Genomic DNA, 14,127 nt, shown 5'->3' with positions numbered 1-14,127 from the left:
GAAATGGGGGCGGGGGGGGAAAGAGAGAGGGGGAGAGAGAGAGAGACAGAGAGAGAGAGATAGATATTAAATGGGTTTTTTGCATCTGTATTTACTAAGGAAACTGGCATGAAGCCTATGGAAATAAGACAAATAAGTAGGGAGGTCATGGAACCTATACAGATTAAAGGGGAGAAGATGCTTGCTGTCTTGAGGCAAATCAGAGTAGATAAATCCCCAGGACCGGACATGGTATCCCCTCAGACCTTGAAGGAGACTAGTGTTAAAATTGCGGGGCCCTGGCAGATATATTTAAAATGTCAGTATCCATGGGTGAGGTGCTAGACGATTGGAGAATATTCTCCTGAATCAATAGTGCAACTCTCCCACTCCTTTTACATTCCCCTCTATCCCACCTGAAATATCTGTGGCCTGGAATGTTGAGCTGCCAACCCTGTCCTTCCCCTAACCAAGAGAAAGCTTGATTATCTTTAATACAATATGTAAAGACCAACAAAGACTGATTAAAAGGTCAAAGACCAAGCTTGACTAACCCTGACATTTTCAGAGGAAATTAAAACCCTATGAGATTTCCAATAAACAGCTATCAATGTGTCACGTGAAGTACAATTATTTAATCTTAAACAGTGATGATTCAGGACAAATCACAAAAATTGATGCATTAACAACTTCGATTCAGAAGTGGAATGTAAATTAATATCTACAGATAATATCTGATTGAAAATGAGTTAGGCATATCAATTCAGTAAAACAAGGGCAGTTGGGAGGTAAAGAGACAGATGTGACATTATATGCTGTAAAGAATTGCAGATGAAAAGAATTCAAATTTAGTGAACAGAAGGGGGAATATAACATACTCAGGATGACAGGCAAACTGTAAAATGGGCAGGCACATGACGGATGAATTTCATGAAACTACAAGTGTTTTGGAGGGGGAAAAAAAGAGAAACAATTATAAAATAAATAGCATAGAGCCTAGAAGCAAGAGGAGGCCATTTGGCCCTTCGAGCTTGCTCCGCCATTCATTATGATCACGGCTGATAATCGAATTCAATGTCCTGATCCTTTCTTGCCCCCAGTGATCCCTTTAGCCCCAAGAGCTATACCGAATTTCTTCTTGAAATCACAACATTTTGGCCTCAACTACACTGTGGTAGTGAATTCCACATATTCACCACTTGTTGGCTCAGGAAATTTCTCCTCACCTCAATTCTAAAAAGTTCACCGCTTATACTCAAACTATGATCTCTACTTCTGGACATGCCCACCATCAGGAACATTCTTTCTGAATCTAGCCTGTCTAACCCTGTTATAAAATTCTACGTTTCTATGAGATCCCGTCTCACTCTTCTAAATCCCAACCGACTTAGGCTCTTACATGATAGACCTATCACCCAGGAATCAGCCTGGTAAACCTCAGCTGCACTCCCTCTATGGCAAGGACATCCTTCCCCAGCTAAGGAGATCAAAACTACACACGATAGTCCAGGTGTGCCTCACCAAACGCCTTACACAATTGCAGTAAAACATCCCTATGGAAATCCTCCAGTTACGAAGGCCAACCTACCATCTGTCTTCTTTACTGCCTGCTGTACTTGCATACTCACTTTCAGCGACTGACACTCTGATTCTGAAGAAGATGCAGGAAGAGATAGAACTGGCTATTCATACATAAATTTTTGAAGATCAGCATGTGATGGACAACCTTATTCCACCAGCCTTACATTATATTCAGGATAAGCTCAAAGGCAAAAGTATCATGCCAGAACTTTATAAATCAGTGATTAGGCCTTTGCTAGAGTACTGAGAACAATACGTGGGAACACATTTCAGGAAAGACAAAGGCCTGAAGAGAAGGTACAGCAGAGGTTTACAAGGGACTTCAATTAAGATAAGACAAAGACCAAAAGATGACCTAATAAAGTTTTATGATTACAGTTAATGATAATGCATGTGAAGAAAATTATTCCCTCTGGCCAGTGAGTCAATAGAGGTCACAGACTCAGAACCATTCGCAAAAATCTAGAGGGCATATTGTATTTTCTTGACTGTGTACACTTCCTGCTGCCTTGGAAAAGCAGTCTGCATAACCAAGTATCTCATGCATCGAGAAAAAGATGCAAAAGTCTGAGGACCACGTACCAACAATCTCAAGAACAGCTTCTTCCCTGCTTCCATCAGACATCTGAATGGATCTATCTCGTATTAAGTTGGTCTTTCTCTACCCCTTAGCTATGATTGTAACACTACATTCTGCACCCTGTCTTTTCCTTCTCTATGGATGGTATGCTTTGTATAGCACGCAAGTACCAATACTTTTCACTGTGTGCTAATACATGTGACAATAATAAAATCAAATCTGGGAATGGTCAAGATTATAATATGACGCAAGCAGATAAATAATTTTAAAAAGGAGTTGGGCAGATACCTGACAATGAGAATTTTGCAAGCTGATAATAAAAGCAGGAATGTGGGGCAAAGCACAACAGCTCCTCAAATAGCCAGTATGGGAAAGAATGGCCTAGTTCTTTGTTGTTGGTTTCTATGATTCTATAAGCATCTAAATTCCTGCACATTTCCCAAGTATCATTGTAAACCTGTCAGTAAGAAAAGATATTATACCTTCAACAATAAATTACAGGTTTCTGTTTTGTGATTCCATCACTCAACACCTCACCCCCTTCCCGTGTAACTGCAGAAGGTGAAACACCTAATCCTTCATCTCCTCCCTGCTCACAATCCCAGGGTCCAAACACTCTTTTCAGGAGAAGCAGCACTTCATTTGCACCTTCTTTAATCTAATCTATTGCATTTGCTGCTCCCAATATGGTCTACTCTACATTGGAGAGACCAAACGCAGACTGGGTGACTGCTTTGCAGAACATCTTTGGTCTGTCCGCCAGCAGGACCCAGGCCTTCCTGTCACTCGTTATTTCAACACAACATCCTGCTGTCACATTCCCATGATAGAACATAGAAAAAGTACAGTACAAACAGGCCCTTTGGCCCACAAGTTGCGCCGAACATATCCCTACCTACTAGGCTTACCTATAACTCTCTATCTTACTAAGTCCCATGTACTCATTCAAAAGTCTCTTAAATGACCCTATCGAATCCGCCTCCACCACCACTGACGGCAGCCGATTCCACGCACCCACCACCCTCTGAGTAAAAAACTTACCCCTAATATCTCCTCTGTACCTAGTCCCCAGCACCTTAAACCTGTGTCCTCTTGTGGCAGCCATTTCAGCCCTGGGAAAAAGCCTCTGAGAATCCACCCGATCAATACTTCTCAACATCTTATACACCTCTATCAGGTCACCTCTCATCCTTTGTCTCTCTAAGGAGAAAAGACCGAGCTCTCTCAACCCATCCTCATAAGGCATGCCACCCAATCCAGGCACATCCTTGTAAATCTCCTCTGCACCCTTTCAATAGCTTCCACATCCTTCCTGTAATGAGGCGACCAGAACTGAGCACAGTACTCCAAGTGGGGTCTGTTCTTGGCCTATTGCAATGTTCCAGTGAAGTCCAATGTAAACTGGAGGAACAGTGTGTCATCTTCTGATTAGGTGCTTTACCCTATACTGGACTGAACAGTGAGTTCAATAACTTCAGACCATGAACACTCTGCTCCACCTTCACCCCATTTCCATCACATTATAAATTTATTTCACTAAATTCTTTATTTTCATTATTACGTTTAATTTATTTTCATTTATTCCATTGATGCATTTTAAAATTTCCCCTCTTTGTAAAATCCTGCTTACCACCATCTCACCTCTCCCCACCCCACTCGGGCCATCTGTTACCTGTTCCACTTTGTCCTTTGCCACACTGCTTTGTTCTGCCATTAACACAGTGTGATCTCTTAGCCTGCCACTAGCAGCATCCTTCTTAGCCACGGTCACCACCATTTACATGACCTTTGTTTTTTTGTCCATGATACTGTTGTTAATCTTTCCCTTGCTCCCACCTATTGCTGGCCCTGATACAGCTCCCACCCCGCCTCTTATGGCCCCTCACCACTTCAAACCATTTTCAACTGTCTTCAGCTCTGACAAAGTCATCTAGACTCGAAACGTTGGCTCTATTTGCCCTCCAGATGCTGTCAGACCTACTAAGATTTTCCAGTATTTTCCGTTTTTGTTTCAGATTCCAGCATCTGCAGTAATTTGCTTTGATCTTAGTGTATACATTAGAAAGACTCTGGTTAGAACAACAGATACATTAGTGCACCTAATTAACAATTCTAATAATCGCAAATATAGTCATACTACTTTAAAAATAATTTGGGCGCAGAGTGATCCTTCATTTGGGAAATGAATCATATGTTCAAACTGTGAATCATACATTCAAATTGCAAAGCACAACTACCTGCACCATATTGATGTGCCATTCTAGTATTTTCATTTTTGCAAAGAAAATCAACATTTCTAATTCACAGCATCCAAACTCTAAGAGCATTGAACAAAGCTTTCCCACTCATCCAACTCAAATTACACTGGCTTGACAAGAAATTGGAAAATGGCTGCTGGGCAGTCAGAGCAACCCATTACTTACTTAGTTGCCTCTGAAGGAATCCTTCCAGAAGGATAACTTATCCACTTCTGGATGATTGCATCATTTAATGTGAGTATATGTTTTGATGGATTGGGTGATCTGAAGTCATCTGGCATTACGGAATTCTTGAAAGGAAGAACAAAATATTGTGTAGAAAAAATAATATTTGGACAAGGTTCCACAGAAATAGTTCTGTAAAAAATTGATGTAGCTGTTGCTCATAAAATGCTATCAAACCAACTGGTGGAATTAATATTTGAACAAACAGTATTTTTAACACTGACGAATGCTTTCTTATTTAAGTTTAAGTTTGAAGAGATTACTTTATGTATTTTTATTTCCTACACTCCTCTCATCTTATATTCTTTATACAAAAGTGCAGCAATTTTTCAACGTGATATTACAAAGCATTCCAATAATTCAACGTAAGTTTCTACATCCCCCACCAACTTTGCATTCTAGTGTTATCCAGATTATGTTCCCACAACTGGGAATTAATTACCAATGGAAATAAATGTGCTTACCATTTACATTTCATCAATTTCCTCCCCCCTCCCCCGCCACCCCAATTTGTTCTTGGGAACTTAAATGTTCATCCTTGATAAGTTGGTATATTTTTCTTTCCAATAGTGATAAAGTCAAAGCTGCAGATGGGATTCCAGTCTTTATCGGAACAATAGAGAAACATAAGGTAAACCCAAAGTCACTGATGTAAATATGCAAGTATCCCTCTTGGAGGAACACACCCATAAAACAAAACAAGTGATTCTAGCCACTAAACATTACAAAGTAGTTTTGATTTTTGTAAAAGTGTCCTATAGTGCCCTTAGAAAGCTTTCAGCAAATCAACTGCCAATACACAATGTTATGCTGTGGTAATCTGGATACAAACTAGGGTTCAGAAAGTGCTAAATAGTCAAAATGCACTACTCTCAGGTGCTCAGACATCTCCTGACATTGTGGATCAGTTTTTGGAGGCTCAGAAGCACACAAATATCATTTTGTTCTCTTTTGCTTCGCGTTTATATTTTGTTTAATACAAATGTCTCTTATTTGCCAATATTCCCAGCTCTTTGTGACCTATTTTAATATATTCTTCCTGGAAATCTACCATTTCTGAGAGACTGGCATTGGCAAACATTTCTATATCATTTAATTGCACATAAAAGTAAGGACTAGCCATCAGATGAAACAGGGTGCATGGGAAAGGGGGAAAAAGGAAAAATTGAAACTGGTTATGTCTGTATAAAAAACACATTTAGTCCTCATTTAAGTTAGATACACTTATTAAATATTTTAATCTTATGAAAGTATAATTTTTCTTCTGTGGCTGCCTCTCTTCACCCACTGCATACCCGTGAGTTCACTGCATTCTACACTTTTAGCAGTGTGAATTCCCAACCCATTATTCTGTAGACTACTGAAAACCTGGTGTATTACAAACAGTGCCATTGCCTCCACCCCATTATGCAGAAAGAAAGCTTATTCAGCTTCACTTCAGAAAATAAAGTAAGAAAAGCTATTCTAATCACAGAACCTTATTACAAAAAGCATTGAATATAAAATGCTAGCTTTACCTGCAGGTTGTAATAATGTGCAAAACTCTGATCACCTCCAGAGAAAATTCTTTTAACACAATAATTGTTTTTGGCATCTACAATAACGAAAACAGTAATCAGAATGTATCCTTTGTCATAAAATCTAGTTTAAGTTGCACATATTTACATCCTCTCTCTCTACTATATTCAAGAGCACAGCAAATCACAAGACCAGGTTTTCTTATTATTGAAAAAAAACTCATGATTTTCTGCTCAAACCAATGAAGTAATACAAATGACCTGCCTGTACAAGAAAAATGGGCATAATTGTAATAACTCAGAGTCCAGACTGCCGATTAGATAAATCAAAGTGGGTGTTTCAAAAAATTTGAGTCAGGAAGATTTACTGAAAATCACATGGGAGAACTAACAAGTAGCTTTTGTATAAGTGTACATATACTGACACCTACTGATAATTGGAGAATAATGTCCACCATGAGGAATCCATAACCCTTTCACCGTGCAGGGGCTTTTTCTGTTATTTGTAGACCCAGTTCCTAGTTGGCCATTTCCTCCGAGACCAAACGAATATATTTTTCCAGATGATGTAACAAAAGCTAATGTGTGCTGCCTTTACAAAAAAAAACATTGAAGTCAATTCTTTTTTATTTTGACCATAATATGTAAAACTACAGATTCTTATCAGAGCCAGTGATTTACAAGAACATTTTATTACTTAGAACTTCAGGATTTTTAAACCGATGATCTGAACATAAATTCCATCACTATACTTTAAAAATAAACACAAACAAACATTCATTTCAAAAGCACATTGCATCAAAATGTTCCTAAAACAATGATAAATTCCACGAGAGATTGAGGTTCTTTTCATCTTGTCTGGGCTAAGATCACGTTGTCCATCCTTTGTACAACTCACGGGCAATACAGTGGTTAGCACTGCGGTCTCACAGAACCAGGGGCCTGGGTTCAATTCCCAGTTTGGGTCACTGTGGAGTTTTGCACATTCTCCCCGTGTCTACATCGGTTTCCTCCGGGTGCTCCAGTTTCCTCCCACAGTCCGAAAGATGTGGAGGTTAGGCGGATTGGCCATGCTATATTGCCCCTTAGCATCGGGGGACTAGTTGGGATAAATGCATGGGATTATGGGGATAGGGCCCGAGTGGGATTGTGGCTGGTACAGGTTCGATGGGCCGAACGGCCTCCATCTGCACTGCAGGATTCTATGATAACTTGTCCAATTTTCCACCCACAATGGGCATCAATTGGGTTAAACGATGGATGGATGGTCCCTTGACTAGATTACCGCCCAGGCAGTGAGAGTGAAGGGTAACCTCAAGACTCAATCTCCTTGCAATCTACATAAAGTACAAATTAAGAACTGAATATTCCAGTAAAATAAAATAAGGAAGTAGGCAGAATAATTTTATAAATGAATAGCCAAAACTGAATCGTTAGAAATTTTTCACCATGCCGACAGCAGGTTAAACAGCTCAATAGTCCAAGCATGTTATATTTAACAATTTGATCACAACTGTGAGTGGTAAGAAAGTGACACATGACTGCATGCACAACACAAGACAAAAATATTTGGTCTTGATGAGAAATTTGGGCAATTTCAGCACAGGGCAAACTGCAGGCCTGTCCAACAAGGTCCCATTAGTTTTTCTGTTGGAAATTGCAAACCAGTACTATTACTTCAGATTGAGACCAGGCAGGGAAAAAAACCTAACCCAGAAAGGAAGGCGACGGAACAGTCAAAAACGTTCAACATTACTGTACCGAATGACATAATGCTAGCATCTGTACCATAGAAAGGCAATGAAAAAACTAGCAAAATCATTTCAAAGTTCTGTAAACAGGATACCAACCTCCCACAAGCGATCTGTGTGATTACATAGCCCATTAATTCAAAGACTTTTCTTGGATTGATTTCATGGTTTGTGCTGTTATGCCCCAATTGCCCATAGCCTCCAGCACCAAACGTAAACACTCCACCTTCCTGGTGAAAAGAAATATTTGAACTACAATTACATTTACGCAGTGGTAATCAAGCACAAGAAGCAAATGCAGGAGAAATGACCCCACAAATTTACTACCCAGACAACGAAAGGATCACAGATGATTACCAACTTCAGATTCTAGTTACCTGCCTATCCTCAAATCCCTCAGTCTCCAAACATCTAGTGATTTCAAATCTTGAATATACTTAACTGAGCACTCAAAAGCCAAGAATCTCAACTCTGAGGAAAAAGAGTCAGTGAACTGGAACGTAGGAACAGGAACTTAGTCCCTTGAGCCGACTTCACCATTCAATGAAATTACAGTCCAACCATCTCTCAGTTTTGGTTAACCAGTCCTGGATTCTTCAGGTGATATATTAGTGACCTTCCAACCATTATGAGGTCAGGAGTGGAGATATTTATGTTTATTTAGTGTTGTCACATGTAGGCTTACATTCACACTGCCATGAAGTTAGTGAAAATTCCCTAGTCGCCACACTCTGGCACCTGTTCAGGTACACCGAGGGAGATTTTGACATGGCCAATGCACCTAACCAGTAATTTTTCAGACCGTGGGAGAAAACCCACGCAGACACCAGGAGAGCATGCAGGCTCTGCACAAACAGTGACCCAAGCCGGGAATCAAACCCGGGTCCCTGGTGCTGAGAGGCAGCAGTGCAACCACTATACCACATGTCGCCCATGGTTACTGATTGCAGAATATTTAGTGGACAACCTTACACTGGGCAGCATGGTGGCACAGTGGTTAGCACTGCTGCCTTAGCGCCAGGGACCTGGATTCAATTCCCAGCTTGGGTCACTGTCTGTGTGGAGTTTGCACATTCACCCCATGACTGCGTGGGTTTCCTCTCAAGCCCGACGATGTGTGGTCTAGGTTGACTGGCCATGCTAAATTGCCCCTTAGTGTCCCAGGATGCATCGGTTTGAAGGATTAGTGGGGTAAACATGTGGGGTTACGGTAGATAGGGCCTGGGTGGGATTGTTGTTGGTGCAGACTCAATGGGCCGGATGGCCGCCTTCTGTACTACAGGGATTCCATGATTCTATGATATAATTTTGTCTACTTACTTCATCTATTCATATCTCTAATTTTATACTTTCCTCTGTGTATAGAACAGTACAGCGCAGTACAGGCCTTTCTTCGGCCCTCAATGTTGTGCCAAGCTTTGTCCGAAAACAAGATCAAGCTACCCCACTCCCTATCATTCTGGTGTGCTCCATGTGCCTATCCAATAACCGCTTGAAAGTTCCTAAAGTGTCCAATTCCACTATCATAGCAGGCAGTCCATTCCACACCCCAACCACTCTGAGTGAAGAATCTGTACTGCTTACAACACATGTTGCTCAATGGGGTAAGCTGCTTCATTTTGTTAGAATTATGCTTTGACTATGCTATTAAATAAAAGTTGTTTTACTATAAAAGATTCCTAATTTGTCAGCAGAATTACTACTGAGTGAAGCATCCTATCCTCACATTTATGCCCAAACAGAAAAAAAATGATGGGGTCTAGTCTGACTTCCTAATATAACTTGGGATTCGGGTACAGGTCCCAACAATAGTACTTATACAGCCCATTTCAGTTAAGTTTCTGGTCAATAGTAACGTCAGGAAGTTGATGGTGGGATCTCAGTGAGGTTAATGTCATTAAATCTCGAAGGAGTTGGTTAGGTGGTCATTTGTTGACGATGGTTCACTGCCTAGCAGCTGTGTGGCATAAATTGGCCCAGGAATGAAATAATGTCCAGGTCTTGCTACACATGGGTAAAGACTACCTTATTATCTGAGGAATTACAAACATAACTAAATGTTCCGCAATCAGTGACCATCTCCACTCCAGACCTCATAATGGTTGGAAGGTCACTGGCGTATCATCTGAAGATTATTGAATCCACGATATTACCTCCAGGGATGCCTTCAGCAATACGTTGGGTTGACCTGACTGATAAAATTACATTTATATAGCACCTTTCATGACCTCAGGATATCCCCAGTACTTTACAGCCAAAAAAGTACTTTTGAAATGTGGTCACTGTTGTAATGTAGGTTGGGTTCCTTGGTGCTACATTTGATCTAATGCTGCTTTAATGTTAAGGATAGTCACTCATGCCTGAGGAACTCTAGGCACAACCCACAAGGCTGTGTTCTCAGCCCCCTACTATACTCCATATACACCTGTGACCATGTGGCTAAATTCTTCTCCAATTCGATTCTCAAGTTTGCTGACTCACCACCATAGTGGGTCAAATACAATGAGAAGACGCTCTATAGGAATGAAACAGAAAATCTGATGAACTGGTGTGGCAACAACTACCTCTCCCTCAACGTCAACAAAATGAAGGAGATTGTCGACTTCAGGAAGCGTAGTGGAAAACACACCCCTGTCTACATCAATGGAGACGAAGGAGAAATGGTCGAGAGCTTCAAATTTTTAAGTGTACAGATTACAAAAAGGCTCCCCCCCACGCCGACACGAAAATTTAGAAAGCCCAAAAATGCCTCTATTTTCTCAGAAGACTAAGGAAATTTGGAAAGTCAATCACGACTTTCACCAACTTTTACAGATGCATCATAGAAAACATTCTTCCTGTTGTATCACAGCTTGGTATGGCTCCTGCTCTACCCAAGACCAAAGACATTACAAAAGGCTGTGAATATAGACCTATCCATCACGCAAACCAGCCTTCCATCCATTGACTCTGTCTATACTTCCCGCCATCTCGGAAAAAAAGCCAGCATAACTAAGGCTCCCATGTACCCCGGACATTCTCTCTTCCACCTTCTTCCATTGGGAAAAAGAAGCAGAAGTCTGAGGTCACGTACCAACTGACTCAATAACAGCTTCTTCCCTGCTACTGTCAGTCTTTTGAGTGGACATCACTTGCATTAAGTTGATCTTTCTCTACACCTGACTGTAACACTACATTCTGCACTCTCTCGTTCACTTCTCTATGAATGGCATGCTTTGTACAGCACGCAACAAACAATACTTTTCACTGTATGTTAATACATATGACAATAATAAATCAAATCAGTTGCTTCAACTATATTTGCACTGGGGCTATAATGAGATTCTGGAGCCAACTAATCTGAGCAAAGCTCAAACTGATCTCACATCACTAATTATTGGAATGTAAGAGCAGCTTGATAGCTGTCAACAACGCCTATCACTTTTTGAGCACAGGCTGATGGAATTGGCTGACTTCAATTTCTCCTACTTTTTATGGACAGCTTGCACCTAGGCAATCTTCCACTTGGCTAAATGCCAATGTTATAGCCACGCTGGAACAGCCTGGCAGGTAGCTAATTCTGGGGCACAAGTCTTCAGCACTACAGCTGTGATCTGATGGAGCTTTTAACATTGGCAGTAGGACTTGCTGAGGACTGACATCTGTGATCATGGGAACCTGAAGGGGAAGCAGAGATGGATCATTCATGTGGCACTTTTAGATGAAGATAGTGGTGACCACTTCAGCCTCATCTTTGGCATTCACGTGATGGACTCTGCCATCATCAAGGATGGGAAATTCGTGATATCTTCTCACCCAGTGGTTCAATTGTCCCGTGGTAGGACTGCAGAGAGCTGATTTGATCCATTGATTGTGGGATTGTTTAGCTCTGTCAACAGCATACTTTACAGATATCCATGAGATAGCTTTCGCAGTAAACAAATGAGCCAATTCTGCCATATTGAAAAATGGTAAGGAAGTCTTTTAAGTAACCTGGTTGGAAATCCAGATGGGAAAATGTTTTTTTTTAAACAGGCAATAAAAAGCCACTATCAATAGAGACAAACATATTGGGAGCAATGCTTCAACTCTGATGACAGGAATTAAAATCTTAATTAGTCTGAATAACTTTTTGATCAACAAATTCCATCACTATTCATTAGTTTGCCAATAATTGTTGCCCTGACCATTGAAAAACAGCAAAGCTACTGAAACATTCTGATACCTCTACAGAAGTCCAGTAACAAGTTTGATAGCTGGGCTTTGAAGCAGGCAATTTACATTTAAAAAGTACAAATCTGTTGAAACATATGCAATCCCTTTCAATTGCACCACTGCATTAAAAAAGTCTGATCACTACCTTTGTAAGAGCGGCAGTGTGATCTTCACCGCAGCACACATAGACAATCTTCTGTGTTCGTAGAGATTTCAACAGGACAGGAACATATCTATCTGGGATCAAAATTAATGTTAAATAAGAAGCTTTGAATAAAACAGAAGAGTTCAGGTGTAGGCCAGTAAGATTTCAAATAAAGTAAAAATCTGAATGTACATAAAAACTATAAAATCTTACACACACTAGAACATAAGCTACACAATTTTTCAAGCAAAACGTAGCTGGTCTTTATTTTCTGTTTTACCTTAAATATGGATACAATCAAATCATACTCCTGCTTAACTCAATACAATTACTGCAAGGTGTGATGTTTGGATGTCTTTAAGCTATTGGCTTGAAATAAAATCTAAGCCATATAATTGAAGCACAAAGTTGTTCTGTGATTTGTTGGTCCTTTGCTTGCTTATCAGTTCACCTCAAATTGATAGTCAGTTTGTCACAGTTACATCCCCAATAATTATTACCCTGAATTGTCTGAATCAGAGTGAATCCCAAACTTCCAGAGATTAGAGCAAGTCAGCCAACTGAATTAAGTAGTTTTTTAAAATTTATTAATGTCACAAGTAGGCTTGCATTAACAATGCAATGAAGTTACTGTGGAGATCCCCTAGTCACCACATTTCGCCGCCCATTTGGGTCAATGCACCTAACCAGCACGTCTTTCAGAATGTGGGAGGAAACTGGAGCACCTGCAGGGAACCCACACAGACATGGGGGGGAACATGCAAACTCCACACAGACAGTGACCCAAGGTGAGAATCAAACACCGCTCCCTGGTCCTGTGAGGCAGCAGTGCTAATCATTGTACCACTGTGTTCCCCAAGTAGTGTTAAAATAAAAAAAAGTACAAATACAATCTAGTACAGACTTTGAAAATTGATTTTCCTTCTGAGTAGTTAGATTTGTCCAGTATTTAGGCTTTTAAAAAAATACATATTTTTCTCATTAATATCAATCTACTGAGTAATAATATTAATGGACAATTAAAGCATAAAGCAAGATCTTGTGCTGTGACATTCAGGCTTCCTTTAGATGGATTCCAGCAGAAAGATCAGAATTATATTTGTTATCCTAGACACATAAAAACACATATTGATATTAGGCCAAGTGAAGATGCCCATGAGGTTATTATGAATTTGCACTCACTAGTGAGGACAATCAAACTGCAAAAGCAAGAAGTCTAAAAAGAAGGGCAGAAAGGAATACAAAAATGCAACAGACAGCTCATCAGCGCACTCATTTCACCAGTCACATTTCAACAAATAATCCATAAAAATATCCTTCTCGCAATTCACTGCTTTATTTTTGTCAAGGTATTGCAGATTTCTGACTACTCACCTTGTTCATCATTCAAGCCAAGTTGGCCAAATTTGTTGCATCCCCAACCAAACACAGCCCCTGAGAGTGAGAGGGCAAAACTGTGTGCTCCACCTGCTACAATCTGAATAAAAGGAATACCATTTAAAGATCTAACAGCTTGCGGTGATGGCTGGTTTCCAACATCTCGACCTAATCCCAGTTGCCCATTCTTGTTCTGTCCCCATGAGAAAACTTGACTTCCTGAAAGACAGTTTGTAAAAAAAAATCAAGACAAGAATCAAATTATCTGAGAAAACATGATGCACAGTAATACTTCCCTTCTGAAGCATACACTTCAGTTAAGCAAGGCTACATGTATTTTTAAAATCTCAAACACTTTACAGCATTATCCAACCGTAGCATCTCGCGCTGGAATACGTAAGAAAAACCTGACAGTGCAAAGATTCAACAATAAAATACTGCAGATGCTAAAAATCAGAAACTGAAAATGCTTCTAACATTCAACAGATCCAGCAGTATTTATGGAGAGAGAAACAAACGT

At 40.2% G+C, this 14,127-nt stretch overlaps 1 protein-coding gene across 1 annotated transcript in view; it reads right to left on the bottom strand.

The window, feature by feature from the left end:
- The window catches only part of herc4 (HECT and RLD domain containing E3 ubiquitin protein ligase 4), a 93,237-nt gene that overhangs the window by 39,722 nt on the left and 39,388 nt on the right, over positions 1-14,127 (bottom strand). Inside the window, exons 5-10 of the mRNA XM_080205404.1 lie at positions 13,605-13,826; positions 12,231-12,322; positions 7,991-8,121; positions 6,572-6,732; positions 6,141-6,217; positions 4,564-4,688 (exon numbers count right to left, since the gene is read on the bottom strand). Coding sequence (XP_080061530.1) covers positions 4,564-4,688; positions 6,141-6,217; positions 6,572-6,732; positions 7,991-8,121; positions 12,231-12,322; positions 13,605-13,826 — 808 coding nt within the window. The remainder of the gene's footprint in view (positions 1-4,563; positions 4,689-6,140; positions 6,218-6,571; positions 6,733-7,990; positions 8,122-12,230; positions 12,323-13,604; positions 13,827-14,127) is intronic.

This window comes from Carcharhinus amblyrhynchos, chromosome 17, assembly GCF_965287045.1.
Source record: "Carcharhinus amblyrhynchos chromosome 17, sCarAmb.v2.hapA, whole genome shotgun sequence".
Taxonomy (NCBI): Eukaryota; Metazoa; Chordata; class Chondrichthyes; order Carcharhiniformes; family Carcharhinidae; genus Carcharhinus; species Carcharhinus amblyrhynchos.
This window is presented reverse-complemented; position numbering and strand designations above follow the sequence as displayed.